At 39.2% G+C, this 22,827-nt stretch overlaps 2 protein-coding genes across 3 annotated transcripts in view; both read right to left on the bottom strand.

Moving 5' to 3' along the window:
• LOC107705467 (ubiquitin carboxyl-terminal hydrolase 16-like) overlaps nucleotides 1-3,435 on the bottom strand; it is a 9,226-nt gene extending 5,791 nt beyond the window's left edge. For both annotated transcript variants that reach the window (XM_016508777.1, XM_016508778.1), the window contains exons 1-8: nucleotides 3,283-3,435; nucleotides 2,910-2,990; nucleotides 2,634-2,818; nucleotides 2,460-2,560; nucleotides 2,273-2,388; nucleotides 924-1,132; nucleotides 744-839; nucleotides 523-653 (exon numbers count right to left, since the gene is read on the bottom strand). In XM_016508777.1, the coding sequence (XP_016364263.1) occupies nucleotides 523-653; nucleotides 744-839; nucleotides 924-1,132; nucleotides 2,273-2,388; nucleotides 2,460-2,560; nucleotides 2,634-2,818; nucleotides 2,910-2,970 (899 nt within the window). In that variant the 5' untranslated portion in view covers nucleotides 2,971-2,990; nucleotides 3,283-3,435. The remainder of the gene's footprint in view (nucleotides 1-522; nucleotides 654-743; nucleotides 840-923; nucleotides 1,133-2,272; nucleotides 2,389-2,459; nucleotides 2,561-2,633; nucleotides 2,819-2,909; nucleotides 2,991-3,282) is intronic.
• Nucleotides 3,436-4,516: 1,081 nt separating this feature from the next.
• Nucleotides 4,517-22,827, bottom strand: part of LOC107705465 (protein NLRC3-like) — a 58,202-nt gene continuing 39,891 nt past the window's right edge. Inside the window, exons 5-10 of the mRNA XM_016508772.1 lie at nucleotides 16,166-16,279; nucleotides 14,261-16,066; nucleotides 10,503-10,673; nucleotides 9,560-9,733; nucleotides 5,396-5,574; nucleotides 4,517-5,037 (exon numbers count right to left, since the gene is read on the bottom strand). Coding sequence (XP_016364258.1) covers nucleotides 5,009-5,037; nucleotides 5,396-5,574; nucleotides 9,560-9,733; nucleotides 10,503-10,673; nucleotides 14,261-16,066; nucleotides 16,166-16,279 — 2,473 coding nt within the window. The 3' untranslated portion in view covers nucleotides 4,517-5,008. The remainder of the gene's footprint in view (nucleotides 5,038-5,395; nucleotides 5,575-9,559; nucleotides 9,734-10,502; nucleotides 10,674-14,260; nucleotides 16,067-16,165; nucleotides 16,280-22,827) is intronic.

Raw genomic sequence — 22,827 nt, 5'->3', positions numbered from 1 at the left:
GCCGCTTTAAGTCTAACGCACCTTTTGTTTGGGGTGTTCGGTGAGTTCCATCACGATATATACGTCATTCAGGCCGACCAATCAGGTTGTGAACGTCTCACTATGCCTTTAGGTTCGCTGTCAAAAATGCCAATGTGAACGCTAAGCGGACCAGGACCAAATGTATCATTTTCCTTTTTGATCCGGACCAAATGAACCAAACTACAAGTGTGAACACACCCTAAAAGTAGTCAGTTGTTTCAAAAAATAAAACTGACCTAATTTTAATGACCCCAAACTTTTGAATGTAGGGTAAAATTTGTTTTAATTATTTTTAGAGGCTTTCTGTCATTTTATATATTGTAAAAGTGAAAAGTGAGTCAAAAGAGAATGAGACATATATAATCCAGTCTCTCACAAGATCATCATGACCAAACTAGCAATCAAAAGACTACATATATGCAATAAAATCTTTTCAGGACTGAACATTGTTCTTATTACATGAGGCGTCTGCGCTGGGAACACTTTTGTTTGGCTACTTACTTTTTACACACTTGTGTGAAGAGTTCTTTCGGGGTCACGACACCTTTCTTGGTCTCTTGGATTTCATTCAGTAACTGACACATAGCCAGCGTGAGCGACCCGGGCCTTTCCAGCTGGACCTGAAGAGGTCCCTAAAAAAACAATGTGAAAGCATCCTGTTAGATGAAGCTTTATTCATAAAATGAGCCAGAGAAGAACATAATGTGGCTCAGAATCAGTACCAGCTCAGATGACAGTGCAGGTGTGATGGTGAAGCAGCTCTTCTCATCTGTGATCTGGTTCAGCAGTTCTCGCAAAAACTGCGTCTGTGATAAATTCTGAGAGGAAGACGAGAACATCAGGGTTAGCAGAGCATGCATGCGTGTTTCTGTTTGTCATGTGAAGTGTTTTATACTCTGCACCTGCATGACTGCATTGAAGAAGCACGTGTTTCCCAGATTACCGAGACCCCTGACGCTCACGGCACCAGAGCTTCCTGCGGATGCTGCTTTCTGTCTTTTGGGACTCTCATCATGACTTGAGCTGCTCTTCTCATTCTCCTTGTTCTCTTTCTCTTCGTCCAGCGCTTGCTCTGCAGGATTCATCACTAAGCTCTCTTCCTTCTTACTTTCTGCAGATTATGTATGCATTTATTTATTTATGTTTTAACGCCATATCAGCAACAATGGCTATATTCATGGCAACATTAACAATACAATTTCAATACATCAGTTACAATAATATAACATTTTCTGAAGAAACATTAATTATACAAAAACATAAAAAAACAACACTAGTACTGATAAAAATCATATAGAATCTTTCTGCAGTGTATGTATGCAAATTTATGCTTTTTAAGGCAAAACACTACAGGCAAAACCATTGTTATTTCATGCACTGGTCAATGTTAAGGCCATTCTGCTTCCATAACATGTCTTCTTTCAGAATAATGTTCACATTTAAGTGTTTATTTTATTACACTTTACCTATTTGAGTCAGAAATCTCCCCTTCAGCAGCACTTACATACACCTTTCCAGTTTAATTCCTATCTATATTCTGAAGGTTTTTATATAGAGGTTTGTTTATATATCAATCGCATGATTTATATAACATTTTATTCCTAACAACATTTTTCTGGCTGTTGACAGTATTTTCTGATTTATGGAGTGTACAGTAGGAAATTTACAAAATATCTTCATGGAACATGATCTTTACTTAATATCCTAATGATTTTTGGCATAAAAGAAAAATCAATAATTCTGACCCATACAATGTATTTTTGGCTATTGCTACAAATATACCCCAGCGACTTAAGACTGCTTTTGTGCTCCAGGGTCACATTTAAACACCCCAGTAAAAATCTTTAACTCTAATAAGTCAAAACTGGAATTTTGAACATGGCTTAAATGTTCTGATTTATGATCTGGAAATGCAAATTAGCACATATTTAATTAGATAACACCTCATTTGCATATCTAAAAACCTGTAATACTTCTAATACAATAAAAAATCTTAACATACTATGATTAATCAGCTGGGGGAAGTATGGTGATATCTATCAGTTAACATTTTTACCTTTTTGCCTTAAATCAGTGCCTTTGGTAATCCTGAACAGTTTTAGAATATTAAATACCTAAATATATATTGATAACATCACTAAAATGACATTTCAAATGTGCAGTTTCTATGATTATCAGCCTCTAAAACATTGGTCAACTACTACAGATATTATATAAGTGTAAATTGACCTACAAAATCTAAAACACCTACTTTTGTTGGAGTTCCTCTTGACAGGATCGGTCAGCACTTCTTTTCTTATGTTTGTGATCAGCTGCGCCAGCTTCCCCGTGCTGGAATACTGAACTTCATCATCACAGATGTAACACCTGCAGCACACAGAGGTCTGAATACACAAACCTGACACATTCCAGTGAGGAGGTGGATGTGTGTCACTTACCAGACGCTCCAGACGTCCAGACTGAGCACTAAACAGTGTGGCTCAGATCGAGGCGTCTCGTAGTGCTTGATCGCATGCTGATTCTCTGATCTCCCGCAGCCCTGACGAGGATCACAGCATTGGTTATGTGCAGCTGGTCAACAGCAACGTGTCATAAGTCACCTGATCACTTACTCTGTGGCCGCATTTCAGGCACATCCACACAGCTGGACTTTCTCTGTCAGTTTCATCCTCTAAGATCTGCTTTTCAACAGGTTTGTCCGGCTCACAGTCCTGACACACGCTCCAATGCTCATCCAGACCGGCTTTCTTCAGTAAGCTTTGCTCTATTCCTTTACGGATGTGAGTGCAGGAAACCCCTTACAAAGCAGCAGGAGAATGATGTGTGAGGTTTCATGATTAAAATCACTGTCAGCATCTTATTGTTCAGGGCAGCTGTCACACATGTACCTGCTGTCTCAGTGCTGCTGTCTGCTCGAGGACTTCTGCCTTTCCCCTTCTTTTTACCCATTCTGGTTTATAGATGAGCACCTGAATGGGGTCAAAAACATGGCATGTATATTAACAGCACATAATAATAAAACATAATACATTTATTAAAAATAAAAAAAAAACACCATTGTGATGACAGGAGGTCGTTTATGACTGTATCAGCAAATACCGCTCTCCGATACAAAATACTTTGAGAAAAGTAATAAAGTGGCATCTATTTAATTAGTATAAAATTAATATTGGACGTTAAATCCACTGAAAATGCAAATTAACTGCAGCAGCTGTTATTTTCAGAAGAAAAACATGGCGAAAACAGTTTAAGTAAACTTACAAAGCCACGAAATTCATTTAAAACTCTGTAAAGGGAATTGCATCCATCCAAATTCCCGTAATTAAATAGTTTGTAGCGACACAAATTGCATTATAACATCAGGGTAAAGCATGATCACCGACTGCTCTGAGTGTTTCCGGGTGACGCTCGATACTCCTGAGGTTCATTTCAAAATAAGAGTCTGACTGAAGCATATTTACATTCAGATATGACAGGACACATGTCTTGTTTTTCACTGTCTAATGGTATCTTTCACTGTCAAAGGCTACATATATAAAATGTTAATTTGACTAGATTTACACTCAGAAAACATATTCAAACTCCCTATTTGTGGATAATTTTGACTTTTTTTTTTCCTGTGGCCTGCACGCGAAAGCCTTTTTATTATAATATTTGTATTCAGTAATATGATCTAATTATGACTACAAACAAATTAAGCTTTGTTCATTTTTGGTTTATGTGTTACATGCTTTTACACTGTTTTACCTTCAGACAAATCAGCTTTTTCGGCGATTCAACACCTCGTGATCTGAAGCTGGAATGCTTTGTTCCAACATCCAAAAAGACAGCGAAAGTAACGTTAAACAAAACTATGAGCCAAAAGGTGTGTTCTGTGAAATGTGGGGTCTTCTATTCTCTGTCCAATCTCTAAAAAAGTTATTTAATTCTAAATAAGACAGAGCAGTTATTCCAAATAGATATATTATGTGGAGTGAAACTTGCAGTAAGCAATGATTTGATTAAAACATTCATTCAAGTGGACATTTTTGTAAAAACGAAATAGCAGCACAATAGACATTTTCACCGAAAAAAATTGTTAACAAAAAAAAACTGTAATCGTTTATTGTACTTTAATAACTTTATTGTCTTGTCAGAAAAGTGAAGAAAACAACAGGATATAGATGCAAAGACTCCACTTTTGTATTCAACCAAAAATGAAAATTGTTCAGCCATCTGTCCACTTTAATAGATAATTTTGACAGATCAACATATATTAAATAAGTAAATAATAAAATGTTATAAATAAATGTTCAGTGAAATCATTTGCGTTATCTTTGTTGCTCTCTGCTGTTAGGTATATTTAATAATAATAATAATAATAATAATAATAATAAAAGCACCTATCTCTTCTCAAAGTACAACTTGTAAAACATTTTCTAAATTCATATTGAAGTTAAAATGTAACATTTAAAATATTTATTTCTCTTCAGAAGTCAAACTCTTTATGCTCTCGTAAACAAAACTTGTCACCTTCTCCTAAATTTATATTAAAAGTAAATATGTAAAAAAGTGCTACACTGATAAATGGATCTAATTCACCAATTATAATAAATAAACTGTCTGTATTGCACAATACATCTCTTATATACACTGTCTATGGCTTGTTGATTAAAATGTTTTACTTTTGTCACTTCCTTGCAGTATATATATTCGATTTTACAGTACCAGCATCTACATTGTAATCAATATCTGGCAAATTCAAAACAATCCCAAATTGCTGACATTGCTTTTAAACACCCATTCATGGGCCATCAAATACAAAATTGAGCCTTAAATTATACATTAAATTCAGGTCCTATAGTAAATCATAGTGTAAATCTGATGACATCAGTAATTCAAAAGAACAGACCCACAAAATATAAAAACAAGAATGTGATGTGAACCCTGTGTCTCTGTGTCTTGAGTCTCTGTTGATTGTGTGACTGTGTGTCTCTGTAGCGGCTCCTTATTCACCATCAGCTGATCCTGAGGAAACTGGACTGACGTCTAAATACTGAGAGTCCTACAATAAAACACAGACAGTCACATATGAGTATGAGACATTACTGCCATCATATCACATCAGCAGATCAATTTCAGAAAAAACCTGAGATATGAATTAATACAGTAAATGATTAACAACTCTCTATCACTTACATACAGATATTCATATATTCATAAATCTATTAATTAAAATTCATAGATTAGTCACATCACAGAATTAAACTTTTTTCTTGTTTAAAGTACAGAGACTAAAGTGGAGTTGAATTATCATCTTATATTCTCCAATCACACACATATAAGGCCTGTTACTAAACTTGGGTGATTGTAAAAGCTTAAAAAATACACTCACAATAGTATAATGTCTCCAGTTTATAATGCGAATCATCCTTCAGATCAGAGAGCAACTTCACACCTGATTGTTCTAGTTTATTCCCAGACAGATCCAGATCTCTCAGGTGTGAGGGGTTTGATCTCAGAGCTGAAGCCAGAGCAGCACAACCTTCAACTGTGATGCTACAATAACACAACCTGTAGAGAACAATGACACAATGTGAATTTACACTTACATTTAGTAGACGCTTTTATCCAAAGCGACTTATGCTGGGTACACACCATAAGATAATCGGGCTCATTTTGGGCAGATTTCTCCCCTACCGACAATCCTAGGTAATGTCCCGATTATCTTATCCGATTTTCCTGTGGTCTAAGGTGTGTTAAGAGTGACTGAATCTGCTCAGAAGAACGTCGGAGGTGCCCCGATCACGAATCGTAAATATTCAACACATTCTGATGTGTGGTGGGAACCCCGAGGACAAACGCACATACGATCTGGAGATTATCACGTGAAACGAAACAATATCTACTCAGACAGCTAGCTGACAGAAGACGGAAACATAACAAATGCAGTCATGCCACAGCACAAAGTTAAATGGATTTGGACAGCAGAGATGGAGGATCAGCTTCCCGCCGTCTCCACGACTTCACCCAAACCCTTTTCTATTTTTTTTCTGTGAATTTTTTGTCAAAATCATTCCAAACACTATCATCGCAATTTCTTCCTGCCAATCGTCCGACATGTTTATTCTCAAGTCTCGAGAGAATTCCCGTGTTCACAGTCGGGACTCTGGTTGAAAATCTGTTGGTGTGTGGTGTGCTGTCTTTGTCACATCGCGGCACACCACATACTATAGGAGCAAAACGATTTTGTTTGGGGTGTTCAGTGTTCCTCATGTTTGTGGTCTCTCACATTTTGAAAATCATATAAGATTTAAAAAATCTTTTAGTGTGTACCCAGCATTACAAATGAGGACAATAGAAGTAATCAAAACCAACAAAAGAGCAATAATATGTAAGTGCTATGACAAGTCTTGGTTAGTTTAACGCAGTACACGTAGCAAGTTTTTTTTAATAATAAATAAAAAGAAAACAAGTAGACAGAATAGAAAAAGAAAAGAACGCTAGTGTTAGAGGGTCATTTTTTTAAATAAAAAAGAAAACAGGTAGTTAGAATAAAAATAGAGTAGAGAGTGCAAGTGTTAGAGGGACAAGGTTTTTTTAATAAAAAAAAAAGAAAACAAGCAGATAAAATAGAATAAAGAGTGCTAGAGTTAGAGGGTCAAGTGTAGATGGAAGAGATGTGTTTTTAGCAGTTCTTGAAGATGGCTAAGGACTCAGCTGCTTGGATTGAGTTGGGCAGGTCATTCCATCAGCAGGGAACAGTTAAGGTATAAGTCTGTGAAAGTGATTTTGTGCCTTTTTTGGGTGACACTGCGTGAACCCGTGTGTTTTCGTTTCGACGCCCATATATTGCTCAAACAGATTCTAGGAGCATGCTGTGCAGATGGTGCGCAACTCGCGTCTCTTCAACTGAAGTGAAACTGCCTCACTCATGGATGTGTGAATCCGCTACGGAGCGTCAGCCTTGCGCTTTCCCATTGTACTTTGCAGCCGTTGGCAATCAAGAGAGGGGCAGAGTGTAATCGAGTGAATTTGTAAGTTTTATTTTCAGTTCAAATCATCACAAAACTATGTAGCTATATACAGTGCTTAAAGGGGTCATATGATGCGATTTAAATTTTTCCTTTCTCTTTGGAGTGTTACAAGCTCTTGGTGCATAAAGAAGATCTGTAAAGTTACAAAGACTAAAGTCTCAAAACCAAAGAGATATTCTTTATCAAAGTTAAGAGTCAGCCACGCCTACCTAAAACGGCTCGTTCTAACACGCCCCCACATACCTACGTCACGATGTGGGAAGATTTGCATAACGCCGCCCAAATGTTCATGCAAAGAAATAAGGCGTAACTTTTATTCTCGCTGTAGTATTGTTGCTGCCGCCATGTCGTGAAGACGCTGTGTGTTTCGTTGTGAAAGTGAAACTACTTTGTTTGGCCTTCCAAAAGAGGACGATATCCGCTTCGTCATGCCTAGAGATGATTCGTGCTGGTCACTGAGGGAATACATCAACTTCGCGCTGTGGATCACCGGATCGGCGTTCACCGTGGACGAAGTACAGCCCGTCGTCACATGTGGTTGCCGCAAGCCAATCACAACGCGCTGGATAGCTGGCCAATCAGAGCACACCTCGCTTTTTCAGACCGATGAGCTTTGTAAAAATCGACGCGTTTCAGAAAGGCGGGGCATAGAGGAGAAACAATAATGTACAGTATGTGGAAAATAATGTGTTTTTTGAACCTTAAACCGCATAAACACATTTCATTACACCAAATACACAAAATAATGTTATTTTTAGCAACGTCATATGACCCCTTTAACAAATCTATAAGACCCCCTGTCAAAAACTTGTTTAAAACAAAAAATTGTATTGTCATTTATTAGGCAAATAACAAACAGAAACAACCAAATAGTCTTTATTCACACATAATAACCAAAAAACTTTTATTAAACAAAGAAATGATTTTGGTAATCACCAATACTGTTAGTTTAGGGCAGCTGTGGCACAAACCTTTAATTTTGTGGTGGTCTAATAAAAATGTTAAATAAGTGAATGAAAAATGAGCTGAGGACAACAATGGCTCTAAAAAGACTATCCACACTTTCTTTGTTGGCCATAGAATCTGAAGTGATTAACAGATGGATTATTATTATACCTGTAACAGTTGGCTAAACTAAATAATTTACACTGTAAATTATTTTCTTTTTACACTGTAAAAAGTGGTAACCTGATTTTGTATGGATTTTTCTACTTGAGCAAACACTTAAAAAGATTTCTGTAACCTTCTGTTATCAGATAATTTTATTATTTTGAAATTTTGTTAATAATAAAAATAATAATAATAACAGTTAATGTAAATTATCACATGAAGCACATTTCATTTATTTATTTATGTTTATTGTTTGTTTGTTTTTGGGAGGGGGGGGGCACTCTGGGTGTCATTGCCAAGGGGCACCGAAGAGTTTTCATCCGCCACCGAACATTAAATATAATTTATTAACTCTTGTGATCAAATACATAACTGCGTCATGTTTGGTCTCATCTGACAGCTTATAAATGGATAAGAAATGGGATGAATATTATTCAAAGTCTTAAAGTACTGTACAATGTAAGAACTATTGCTTACACATGCATTGAGAACATGTTAATGAGCTTCATTTCCTCCAGATCATCACCCATATACCTCCAGCTTTTTGGTCTTTGGTGTTTGTATTTCACTTTGCTCTACTTTCCTTCTTAATGCTTTGCTAAGGATTTAAGAGGAAAAGGAAACTGCAGATATGTGTTTCCATACAGTGTTTGGCTCATATATTTAAGAGTGTTACTTAAACAACTTTGTTTGTTAAGGAAGCTAAACCAACACATTTAGACTGTTGAACTCAATCTCTGAGTTAGTCATCCTCTGCAGTAGGGTGCAGAGGCCCTGGATCACTATTTTACACTTTATTGTCATCTGAACACTGAGGTTAATTTTTTTTGTTTTAAGTTCAAAGTATCTTCAAACAAGAAGATGTTACATATTAAAGGGGTCATATGATGCTATTTTAAATATCATTATTTTGTGTATTTGGTGTAACAGAATATGTTGACATGCTTTAATGTTCAAAAAACACATTATTTTTCAAATACTGTACATTATTGTAGGTCCTCTATTATAAGTTGCATCAACGATTTAACAGACTTTAATTGCAGTGTTCTTAATCTTTATAAGTTAGTAGTACTGTTCGGGTTTACAGTGTGGGGGCGTGTTAGAACGAGCCGTTTTAGGTAGGTGTGGTTGACTCTTAACTTTTATAAAGAATTTCTCTTTGGATTTGAGACTTTAGTCTTTGCAACTTTACAGATCTTCTTTATGCACCAAGAGCTTGTAACACTCCAAAGAGAAAGGAAAACTTGAAATCGCATCATATGACCCCTTTAACAAATTTGAGGTTACTTATACTTGAGTCAGAAAATAATTAAAGTAAGCACAACATTGGTTCAAAATATCAGCGTACACTGTGGATTTTAGTCTTCATGTCTTACTGAGGACATGTGTGACCATTAAAGAGATGATCTTACCCAAGTATCTCAAGTTCACAGTGAGGATCTTCAAGTGCAGAACAGAGAAGTTTCACGCCCAAGTCTCCTATTTTATTCCCAGACAGATTCAGATCTCTCAGGTGTGAGGGGTTTGATCTCAGAGCTGAAGCCAGAGCAGCACAACCTTCATCTGTGAGACCACAGACATTTAACCTGCAGAGAACAATGACACAAGAGTCTTCACTCTTTCAGATTAGACCAGTCCAGTGAAAGAGAAAGTGAAAGTGACATGACGTGTGTCCCATACAAATGCTCTGCATTTATCCTATGTGAACACACACACACACACTGTGAACACACACCCGGAACAGGTGGGCAGCCATTTTTTTGCGGCTGCCGGGGAGCAGTTGGGTGTTCGGTGTCTTGCTCAAGGGTCTCACCTCAGTCGTGGTATTGAGGGTGGAAGAGAGTGCTGTAAATTCACTCCCCCCATATACAATAACCTTTGGGTTACAAGTGCAACTCTCTAACCATTAGGCCACGACTGCACAAAATAAGATCATAAAATAGTCTAATTCAAGCAGGATAAATATTTCTTAAAAGCACTATTTTGATGCAAAATCTGTTTTATAGTGATACTATTCATTACATGGCTAAGTTTTACTACGTTACAATATTTCAAAAACAGTCACTGCAGAAGGATAATGATGATGAACCGTAAGAATGAATCCAGCATGTTCTTTATTTCTTAGAGTCAGTTCTGACTGTTTTGAGCTCAAGTCTTTTAAAGTCTAGAGACTGAAATGTTGATTGTGTGTTTCAGTGCGACTCTCAGTCCTGCAGTATCATGTTATTGAGGAGCAGCTCATGTGTTCAATCATTTACAGCTCAATCAGCTGAACTCACAGCAGTAGAAAGAGGCTGAACACATCAGAAATACTTTACATTGTGTTTTATGTGTGAGAGTCATATATGATCTTACTGCAGTATCTCTAGTTTACAGTGAGGATCCTCCAGTACAACAGAGAGCAGATTCACTGAATTTCCCATTTCATTCCCAGACAGAATCAGTTGTCTCAGGTGTGAGGGGTTTGATCTCAGAGCTGAAGCCAGAGCAGCACAACCTTCATCTGTGATTCCACAATCACTTAACCTGTAGAAAGATGAAAATTATAGTTGTAAACACTATGAACTGAAAATAACTCCAAACACCGCAGTGGCTGTCTCTGACTAGGACACCGCGGTTGTGGCGGTGAAGCCAAGTTGTGTGGTCCCTGTAATTAAAAAAAAGCAAACAACTGTGAGCATGCTGATATCAGGAACAGCTATACTATTAACATTAGCTATCACTAATACTAATTTTTTCCACTCAAAACAGAAAATAAGATGGTATTTTTATGTGATGAATCTTGATGCTTTGTTTTATTGAGGTGATGGGGGCATTTACATGTTCATGCAGCTCACATGGATGATTACCGTTATAAATAGCCAGCACTGCACGTGGCTATGACCACATTACAGATAATGAGCTCGGACGAGAATGACTGCACCTCTCATTGTTTTCATATGGATTACATAATCAGAGAATATTTGTTTTCCATTTGAATTGGTTCATTTACAAGTAGACATTTCAAGCTTTCTATGGACATATTTATCATGCCTGTGAGGTTCTCTGCAGTCTGAGGTGGCAGAAAGCACATCTTGTTTGTTTTCTTTATTTTACAAGACACAAGGTTTTGATGTTATTGTGAGTGTGCACACATAAAAGTAGCCCCTTTAGAGTTTTGAATGGCATATTACTTTGATCTGTATGACCAAAAATGACTGAGCATTTTAATGGCCGAGTTCTTTCTTCTGCTGGAAAAAAATGCACATGACTGTGCCCAGGGCTCCAGACAAAAAAATAAATTAAGGAGCCATTGGCTCCTATAAGAAACAAAATTAGGCACCAAATGATTTTTTTAGGTGCCACAGAATAAACGTCTATTATTATTATTTCTTTAACACTTTAACATTTCAGTCATACTGTCATGTGTTTATGTCTCATCTTTTCTTGTCTTTATCAGCATTTTAATCCATATTGTAGATGTCCTGGGAACTAAGGTTAACTTAAATTGGGAACTAAATGTCTTTTCCAAATTTAGAACTATATACAGTCTCAAAGAATTGATTATTACACAGAATCTGTGCCAATATCACGGATCATAATTATTATAGCATCACTTGGCTATTGAGTGTAGTTTGGGCTCCTCCTCAATGCATCCTATAAATGTTGTCATATGTCCTGCACACATCCAGTCTGTTTTTCTTTATTAGTAACATGCAATTATATAAGAGGTGTTGAATTTTACCTTTAGCTCCTTCTTTCTTATGTCAACAGGTTAAATAAAAATATGAATATGCAATATAGCGCATTATAACGAGTGGGGCAGGGCCGAGAGCCGTGGGAGCGGAGTGAGGCCGGTGGAGTAAATGATGATGAGCAACACCTGCGCCACTCACCGGTCTCGAGTCCCACGGAGGAGCTCCGGAAGGATAAAAGGAGGAGCGACGACAGTGCAAGACGAGAGAGCACCAGGCCTGGACTTCATGTTGTTGTTTTATTATGTTTTATGCGGCAGTCATCCGTGAGGGGCTGCCGCTTTTACTTTAGTTTTGTGGGTGTTCATTTGTTTATTAAAGTTTTGTGTTTAAATGGCCGCCGGTTCCCGCCTCCTTCTTCCCGATCTACGAACTTTTTTACATTGGTGCCGAAACCCGGAAGGAAGGAGGGACACGCTGCCAGAGAGCCCTCGCTGCTGAGGGGGATCGTGGTGCTGAGGAGATCGGGAAGCAGGAAGAAGCGGAGACTGCCGGAGGCTGCCCGAGGCGGTGGTGCTGGAACGATGGAAGACGAGGTGGGACGGAGGGCTCGCTGCCGCGCTCCTGGGTCGAGGAGGGGTGGCTGCCGTCCACCATGATTGGAGAAGAGCAGGGAACGGGGGACACGCTGCCGGCTGCCCTCAACAGGAGGAGCCATCGCCGTCCACCAGGAGGTGGGACGGAGAGCTCGCTGCCGTGCTCCTGGGTCGAGGAGGGGTGGCTGCCGTCCGAGAGGGAGCTGAGGAGTCGGCCCCGTTCGCCAGGAGGCCGGAGCCTGCTGCCATCCGCCATGATTGGGGAGGAGCAGGGAACGGGGGAGGAGCTGCCGGCTGCCCTCAATAGGAGGAGCCATCGGCGTCCGCCAGGAGGCGGAGGAGCGGTGGGCCGTCCACCAACGATGTCCAGTACCATCGCATGGCACCGCGAGTGAGAGCCTCTCAGCTGGTTGAGGACCAAGCGGCAGTGTGTCCGGGAACCGGGCCGAGATTTTTATTTTTTTTTCTCTCTCCCCTCTCGTCTCTGTCTCTCCTCATCCTTCCGTCTCCTTTTCTCTCGCCTCGTCTGTCCTTACCCCCAGGTGCTGCGGCCACCGTGACGGGGTCCTCGGGGGGGAGGAGTAGAGCGCAGTCTCGTGGGTACCCCCCCGGCCTGCGAGGGGGGTATGTGACAAGTGGGGCGGGGCCGAGAACCGTGGGAGCGGAGCAAGGCCAGTGGAGTAAATGATGATGAGCGACACCTGCACCACTCACCGGTCTCGAGTCCCACGGAGGAGCTCCGGAAGGATAAAAGGAGGAGCGACATGTCATTTCTCTTATGGCTGGTAATGCATTCTCACTTTGTGGGGGGTCTGATACTTGGTGACGTGTCAAGCACCGCCTTTTCAGGTGACCGTCCTCTGGCTTACAGGGCCTCACTGTGAGTGTATTGGGCAATCGGGTAGGTGTCCATATCTCCCATAGGTGGATCTCGAACACGAGATGATGAAAGAGAACAATAGGTTACTGTTCGTAATCCCAGTTCTCTGAAACATCGAGTGGAGAGATCCACCAAGTTTGCCCCGCTTGCTGCACGAGAACGCTTGCTGCATGGCGTTACGAACAGTAATCTATTGTTCACGCATTAACAGAACACAGCATTTAGACTAAAGATCTTGATAACAAGAAGCCATAGTATTGATTATGAACGAATTGTTAACGATATATTGTTAATGTCTACACAGCTGACAGTTTTACCTGTTGTAGTTTAAGTTGCACACAAAATAGTCACTGCTTTTCTGCACTTTTACTTCATGCGTCTCCGTCATTTTCGATCTCTCTCATGCCGCCACAACTGGAGCTGATTTCAGCAGGTGTGCCGTCAGCGCTGCTGTTCGGCAGAGACGAGGACTGTTTGAAAGTCTTTTTTCCACTAAAACTTTGAGGCCCATCGTCTCAGTTTATTACGTCAACATAACAAAAGATGTGATTGCAAAACAATCAGAAAAAAAGTCATTACATGCTAAATTTTTAAATGTCAATTTCTCTAGTTGCCAGTGGCAACCTCAGCAAAAACTTCACTCGCAAATCAATATTTTTGGTTGCAAATGCGACTGTTTTAGTCGCAGTCTGGAGCCCTGGTGCCGGTGCCTCCACTGACTCCAGAGGGTTAAATTCCTTCTATTTCTGCAAGAACATTTAATGGAAACCTGATATATTAATTCATATGCAACTTCCCTGACCCTGAACATCTGAAGAAACCATACAGTGTCACTGTATAGAAAACAAAAAATACTAACCACTAAACTCTGGACAACATCTGCAGCACTGAAGGTTTATGAACTTTTAACTGTAAGTTTCTTAATGTTTTAACAGTGAAGTGATTGTTCTCAGTGATACTTACTGAACTGATCTGGATTCTTTAATCACAGGCAGCAGCTTCTGAAAAACTTCCAGTTTTTTGTTTTTATTGTTTCCTCCAACAAATGTATTAATATCAAACTCGTCCAGCTTCTTCTCTGATGTCAACAACACAAAAACTACAGCTGACCACTGAGATGAAGAGAGTTTGGCTTCAGCTATTCTTCCAGATTTCAGATACAGTTGTATTTCCTCCACTAGTGAATGATCACCCAGTTCATTCAGACAGTGGAACAGATTGATGGATTTCTCTGGAGAGTCAATGGTCCTGATCTTCTTCTTGATGTACTCAACTGTTTTCTCATTGCTATCAGAGCTGCTTCTTGGCTGTTTCATTAGTCCTTGTATGAGAATCTGATGAGACTTTAGTGACAGACCCAGAAGAAACCGCAGGAAAAGATCCAGATGTCCATTTTTACTCTGTAGAGCCTCATCCACAGCTCTCTGATGCAGAGCAAATAATGAAACATCTGATGAATTTTGTCGAAACAAGTCCCTAACTTTAGACCGCAAACTCAGTTTGTTGATTTGGTCAAACACATTTCTGTTGTGGTTTATACAAGAGAGGTGCACATATAGAGCCGCTAGATGTTCCTGAAGGCTCAGATGAACAAAGCAGTAGACTTTCCCCTGATACAAGCCAAACTCCTCTCTGAAGATCTGAGTGCACAATCCTGAGTACACTGATGCTTCTGTCACATCAATGCCACACTCTCTCAGGTCTTCCTCATAGAAGATCAGGTTGCCTTTCACAAGCTGCTGAAAAGCCAGTTTCCCCAGTTTGAGGATCATGTCTTCATCTGTCACCTTCTTCTCATAGTCCTTCTCACGTTTGATGTTGGTCTGAAGGATCAGGAAGTGTGTGTACATTTGAGTGAGAGTCTTGGGAATCTCTCCACTCTCTGCTCGACTCAACATCTTCTCTAGAACAGTGGCTGAGATCCAGCAGAACACTGGGATGTGGCACATGATGTAAAGGCTCCTTGATGACTTCAGGTGTGAGATGATTGTATTGGCCAGACTCTGATCACTGATTCTCTTCCTGAAGTATTCCTCCTTCTGTGGCTCATTGAAGCCTCGTACCTCTGTCACTCGATGGACACACTCAGAGGGGACGAGATCAGCTGCTGCTGGTCTGGAGGTGATCCAGATGAGAGCAGAGGGAAGCAGATTCCCTGTAATTAGGTTCATCAGCAGCACGTCCACTGTAGCTGATTCACTTACATCACACAACCTCACATCGCTCTGAAAATCCAGAGACAGGCGACACTCGTCCAGACCATCAAAGATGAACAACACTTTATATTCATCACTGGATATTTCTATTTCTTTTGTTTCAGGGAAGAAAATCTGCAGAAGATCTGAAAGACTGAGTGTTTTGTCCTTCATCAGATTGAGCTCTCTGAAAGGAAGTGGAAATATGAGCTGGACGTCCTGATTCTCTTTCCCTTCAGCCCAGTCCAGGATGAACTTCTGCACAGAGACTGTTTTTCCAATGCCAGCGACTCCCTTTGTCAGCACAGTTCTGATGGCTTTGTCTTGTCCAGGTAAAGCTCTAAAGATGTCACTGCATTTGATCGGTGTGTCCTCTGTTGCTGCTCTCCTGGATTGTGTCTCAATCTGTCTCACCTCGTGCTCATTACTGATCTCTCCACTCTCACTCTCTGTGATGTAGAGCTCTGTGTAGATCTCATTCAGGAGTGTTGGGTTTCCCTGCTTTGCTGTTCCCTCATACAGACACTCAAACAACTTCATCAGATTTGATCTAAATGTGTTGAGGACTTCATGGCTAGAAAAATTTAAATACCACATTATTACATAACTTACTAAGCACAATGTTTGTATTCTGTATCATAACCAAATCATATATTTTTCAGAAATGTTATACCTGAGATCAGTCTGTGTATCTCCACTTTTAAAATGTATTTGATGACCCATAGACTCGTCACTCTTCATAGACACGCAACTGGGCTCTGGTTCTGATCTCTTCTGATGGACTAAACTATAACAAAGAGAAATTAAAGTAAATACTTTGAATTACTGTATTCAAAAAATTAAATATTAATTTATCATTAAAAACACTTTAAAGATCACTTTATGATTATTTCATTTACACTATATTACTACAAGAAAATTTATATTGAACTGAGTGCTTTCACAGATGTGTCTGTGCGAGCAACACTATATACAGTGCTTAACAAATTTATAAGACCACCACCCAATGTATTGTTTGTGCCACAACTGCCCAAATGTATTGGTGATTACCAAAATAATTTTTTGTTACTGTAATGGTTAATCCACACCAGTATGTGTAAACTCTTTAATGACAGCAGTGTTTCTAATGCAAAAATATAATTATTGTTGGGATTTAATGGATTAAAAGACAGGTCCCACAAAAGTTTAATCAAAAGCAAGTCTTTGGGAACAACTAGAAACTATTTGGAAGTCAATAACAACAGAAACTGTGGAAAAGTACATAAAAACAATGCCAGCAAGAATGCAAGCTGTTATCAAGGCAAAAAGAGGCCATACAAAATAAAACTAAAATACTTTTTTTTATTATTATGTGTGAATAAAGACTATTTAGTTGTTTCAATTTGTTATTTGCCTAATAAATGACAACACAATTTTTAGTTTCAAACAAGTTTTAGACAGATTCCTAATATATTTGTGTTTTATCTTTATGACAGGTGGCCTAATAAATTTGTTAAGCACTGTATGTTAAAATATAAGATAAAGATTAAAAATAACTATATATATACAACAATAACCCACCATATCTTACTGATATTATTTTGATAATAAAATTGCCATATATAATCATGTATTTGTAGAAATGTTATACCTGAGGTCGGTCTGTGTATCTCCACTCTTAAAATCTATTACATTGTCTATAGAGCAGTCACTCTTCATAGACACACAGCTGGGCTCCGGTTCTGAACTCTTCTGATGAACTGAACTATAACAAAGAGAGATTAAGGTTAATGATTTGAATTACTGTATTAAAAAAAAAAAAAATCACATATGTATCTTTAAAAAAAAACACTTTAAAAAGCATTTTTTGATTTTTTTAAGTTTACACTGTTCATAAAAAATGTAAATTGAACTGAGTGCTTTCACAGATGTGTATATACTGTATGTGTGCGTGTAACACTATATTTGTTAAAATATCAGATAAGGATTAACTATAAACTTTGTACAACAATAATTTCTCATCTTGTAGAAAATATTACAGAATATTGATACTATTCTGAAAAAATAAAATGCAATACTATAATCATATTTTTCATAGAAATTATTTACCTGAGATCAGTCTGTGTTCCTCCACTCTTAAAATCTATTACATTATCTATAGAGCAGTCACTCCTCATAGACACACAGCTGGGCTCTGGTTCTGATCTCTTCTGATGAACTGAACTAGAACAGAAAAGGTAATCCTTTATGATGATAATTTTATTATAAGGTCCTTAAAGCATTTATCATCAAACATCTTACCATCTTCAATCATTTAAAAGTTAATAAATACAGTGTTTATTGAAAGTACCTGCATCCTGGAGAAAAATCTTCATCTCTGGATGTATGCGTGTCATCCATAATGGAGCTGAACAGATGAAACAGAATCTCCACCAATGACTCTGGAAAGACAAACAAACATAATTCAGCTGAACGGATCCTGAGAGTTCGAGAAACATAAGTGTCACGCCTCATGATTCTGAGATCCTGTTTTTCTCGTTTACAGAAGTCACCTGTCTCGAAGGAGGCCTAGGCTACTCACCTTGATCAATTTTTTATTACATATCAACAACGTGCTCCGCCTTTTCTATAAGTAGCTTCAGGTAAATTCATGGCTTAGCTTTCATAAAGGTTTCTATGAAATACTTTGATAATACATATTGTTAAGAAACGATGACATCAAGTCACGCGCTCGATCTCAAGCCGATCCAGTCGGTGAAACAGGATCGTGAGACGCGCGTTCAATCAAATACACAATGTCAGTTCTATGTTAGAATGCTAAAATAAACCACAGACAACACGAAAAACGAAATAAACAAAATAAATAGATAAATTAATAACATATGCAGAAGTCACCTGTAAAGCGTCAGGAGATCTGACTCACCTTGACCAAAATATAATTACATAGAGATTCACACAAATCCTCCAACTTTCCTGTCAAGTAGCTACAGGTAAATTCATGAGCTATAAAGCTCCCCATAAAACACTTCAATATTCCTTATTGTAAATCGATTCATACACCTGAGCATTTACTTTCACTCTCTATTTGTGACTCGAGCGATAAACACGTGACGTTTCGTGTCTTCCCTGACTGAATCATTTTTGTGTGAAACTCCTTCCTGTGAATCTCCAGCAGCTGAATGGTTTTTCATCATTATGAATCCTGTGGTGCTGCTTCAGATGGCTAGCTGCTGTAAAGCTCTTGCCACACTCAAAACACGTGATCCCGCACAGCATGGATCTTTTGGTGCTGTTTCAAAGAGTTCAGCCTTGGAAAACTCTTTCCACACACAGGACACAAATGAGAACTCTCTTGTAGCCTAATTCCATCTCATCTAAAATGAACTTAAACTTAAGTCATGCTTCTATGTTTTTGTAACTGAGGCTTTGTTGCTATAATAATGTTCCTCAGCATTCAATAATGAAGAATCAAGAATGGACACCAATTAAGCTCTTTGCTCCTCAGTATATATCTTGCTGCATGGATTTGTATAATTCAAAAATTCATATTTGGACCATTAGGAAAATAAAAGTAAAAACAATGTAAACTGGATTGTTATCAGGCCCTAAACAGAAAATAAAATCGAGTAGAATATTTCTACACTGATAAGATCCAAAGAGACATTTGTATAGGCTATGTTTGTTTCACTACTTAAAGAGGGTCTGGGATCATACAGACCCAAACAGAACAGGGTTAATCTAAAACAATTAAGAAAGAGTGAATGTCTCATCACTGCTTTCTGATGTTGGCTTCAGAAATGCCATTAAGAGGAATATGATTCAACATTGCAATTATTATTAATTAACTGTGTTCTAAGACAGAAGGAGAAAAGTAAGAAATCAGTAAAAGAATATGAAGATTTAGGTGGAATCTTTAATAGATCATCATAAAAATTGCTAAATAATACAAATATTTTACAGACAGAAATTTTCAGTGAAATCATTTGCATAATCTTTGTCTCCCTCTGCTGGGAGACATTTCATCTGCTCTTTATTTTCTCAAAGTCAAACTTCTAAACCTTTTTCTGAGTTTACAGAAGGTAAGAAAACATGTTAAAAAGTTATACTGATAAATCATATTATCACATTACAATAAGTTGTCTGTTTTGCACAATGAATTTCTTATTTATGGCTTGTTTAAAATGAGTGTTTTAGTTTTGTGACTTCTTGTAGTGTATTTATTGAGTGTTACACCTACATTGTAATCAATATCTAGTGAATCTAAAACGATTCCAACTCGCTAATGGTGCTTTTCAGCACTGATTTTCATGGGTCATCAATTTATAAAATTGAGTTTTAAAAGATACAGTGACCTCAGGTCCTCTAATAAATCATTGTGTAAATCTGTAATTTAAAAGAACAGACTCACAAAAAGATAAAAACAAGATCTCTGTCTGTCTCTTTAGCTTCAGTCTCTGTTGATTGTTTGACTGTGTGTCTCTGTCCTTATTCACCATCAGCTGATCCTGAGGAAACTGACGTCACATCACATCAGCAGATCCATTTCAGAAAAAACACAACCAGAGATATTAGGATATTCATATTACAGCCAGAGATATGAATGGAAAACTAGTCATAGATTCATAACAGTAAATGATCAACAACTCTCTCTTTATCACTTACAGCGACACTGTAAGAGATGAAAATATATATTCATAGACTAGAAACATGACAGAATTAAACTCTTATTAAACACAGTTTAATATACAGAAACTAAAGTGGAGCTGAATTATCTAATATTCTCCAGTTACACACATATGAGGCCTGCTACTGAACTTTAATTTCATTTACTGACAAATTTAAAAAGCTTTAACTAAAAATATACTCACAATAGTATAAGGTCTTCAGTTTATAACATGATTCATCATCCTTCAGATCAGAAAGAAACTTCTCTTCTAATTTCTGTTGTTTATTCCCAATCAGATTCAGATGTCTCAGGTGTGAGGGGTTTGATCTCAGAGCTGAAGCCAGAGCAGCACAACCTTCATCTGTGATTCCACAATAACTCAACCTGAAGATAACAATGACACAATATGAATTGTAGTTGAAGTGTCTGTAGTTTGTTATTGACTTCTCAGAGTAGGAGAGGAGATATAATGACAAGCACTGAGCACAAGAATGAGATTTATGCATGTTGATGCTCAATGGTGCAAAAGTTGCCACTGGGGTGGTACCTTTTCAAAAGGTACTAAAATATACAATTCATATACTAATATGTACTTTAAATAGGGGTGGGTGATATGGCAAAAATGTCATATTATGATTTTTTTCAGGAAAATCACAATTCACGATTTTATCACAATTCTTTGTCATGTTGTTGTCTGAGCAGTACAGGCAAACTAATTTCCCCATTTTAAAAACAAAGCCTTACAAGTTAACAAGTTAACAAAATATTTAAAAAAAAGAATGGCAGACATTTAGGCCAAAGTGGGCATTATTTTATCTTTGTTATTAAAAAATAAGAAGAAAGATACACATTACAAATACACATAATATACAAATAAAACAAACATCGCTTTATTTCTCAGGTACAGTTGGTGTATTTAGCAGTACGACGCAGCGTCTCGTTCCCTCGGGGAACCATGGTTACATTCGTAACCTGGAGACGTTCCCCTCACCGTGGAGGAAACGTGTAACTAGGGGGTGTCTGCCCACTGACTGGCCACCGACACGTAGACTTTCAAGGTGGAGTGGGTCAACCCTGCAGAGAAACGGGCCTGCAGGAACTCCAGCACTGTACCAACTGGGCAGTAAACTGGGTTCACCAAGAAGTGAAAAGATTCCGCTTCAGGGCATACAGTTTCCTCGTAGAGGGAACTCTGGATTGGAGAATGGTCTCAACAACCTCGGTTGAGAGACAGGAAGCTGCGAGTTGTGCCCCCCCCAGGGACCACACCCACGCTTCCACAGCTCCGGGCGGGGGTGAAGATCTTCCTCAAGAGAGTGTTAACTTCTTGTTCCATTACCAGAGCCTGCTCGGGGCCCACCAGAGTGGGAATGACCCCGTTGAAACGAAGCGGAGAAGAACCGAACTATTCGGTAGCCTCTTTCTACAGTGTGCAGGACCCACTGAGACACATTTGGCAGAAGTTTCCACGCTTCTAATGATATAATGAGATAATGAATAATGAGATCTCTGGTGTAATCAGCGGGGCTAGGTCGGTGCCCTGAAGCGGCGAGCCGGCAGGAGACGGCCGAACTAGCTGCTCTAGAAACCTCCGAAGAGGTAGCGAGCCTCTTAGTACTGCTACGTTTTCGGGCGGTGACTGAGAGAAGCGCTCGCCGGAGACCGTTGCGCCCTGAAGCACCGTAGGTGGCAGGGTTGGCAGATCGATCTCCTGAGGGCACTGAGGAGAGACGGGCACCGTATAATGAGGTGTACACTGCTCTTCCCCAGAGGGGCCACGTGCGATCCCCGCGATCTGAATCGCCGCCGTGCCTCAGCAATAGCGGGACCGAACCGTGAGCTCGCAAGCACGGACACACTCCTCGGAGCATGCCCAGCGGGAGCGGAGCGTTCAGCGGGGAGAAGCACAATCAGCCCCTTAATCCCTCGAGAGCTGACTCTGCGTGCTTCGCTCCCAAGCAGACAACACACAAACTGTGTGTGTCCCCACCCGAAATATAGCACGGGCAGAGAGGAACACACAGCCTGAATGCTGTCTGCTCTCGCCCAAATGCTTCTTTTTGCTGAAGCTTGCATAATGGAGCTTATAAGGGGACAAAAAACACTAAATAAGACTCACAAACAGATAGCGACTGACACACACACAGAGCGCTTGCTGAATGACAAAAAGCTGACGCCGGTTCCACCGCACGTGCTTTTATAGCTTCTTGGTCGCAACGTCACCCGCCCATGACGTCTCGCCCATCTATTGGACTGATTTCATATGTGATTCAGAGCATGGTCACGCTGGGGGCATTCCCCCAAAGCGTTTCCGACGCAGCTCGAGTTCCTGAAGGGGAACACTATATACACTTCACTGTATAAATTATACATCAATTCTTATTAAAGTTCTTCAGTCAAGAGCAGTGAGTGATTTTTCTCTTTGTGTTTTGTTGTTTTATTAACATTAAAAGGATAGTTCACCCAAAAATTCTGTCATTTACTTACTCTCAAAATGTTTTACACCTGAATGAGTTTCTTTTTTCTGTTGAGCATAAAAGTTATTTTGAAGAATGTGGGTAACCAATGGCGCTTTTCCACTGCGTGGTACGACTCGGCTCGGCACGGCTCAGTACGGTAGGGCACGGTTCGGCTCGGCTCGGCACAGTTTGCGTTTCCACTGCAGTTCAGTACCGCTTTAGAGTGGGTGG

The sequence above is a fragment of the Sinocyclocheilus rhinocerous genome, unplaced genomic scaffold (genome assembly GCF_001515625.1).
Source record: "Sinocyclocheilus rhinocerous isolate Xijiao unplaced genomic scaffold, SAMN03320098_v1.1 scaffold3340, whole genome shotgun sequence".
Classification (NCBI taxonomy): domain Eukaryota; kingdom Metazoa; phylum Chordata; class Actinopteri; order Cypriniformes; family Cyprinidae; genus Sinocyclocheilus; species Sinocyclocheilus rhinocerous.
Note: the sequence above shows the minus strand (reverse complement) of the source record. Positions and strands in the feature narration are given on the sequence as shown.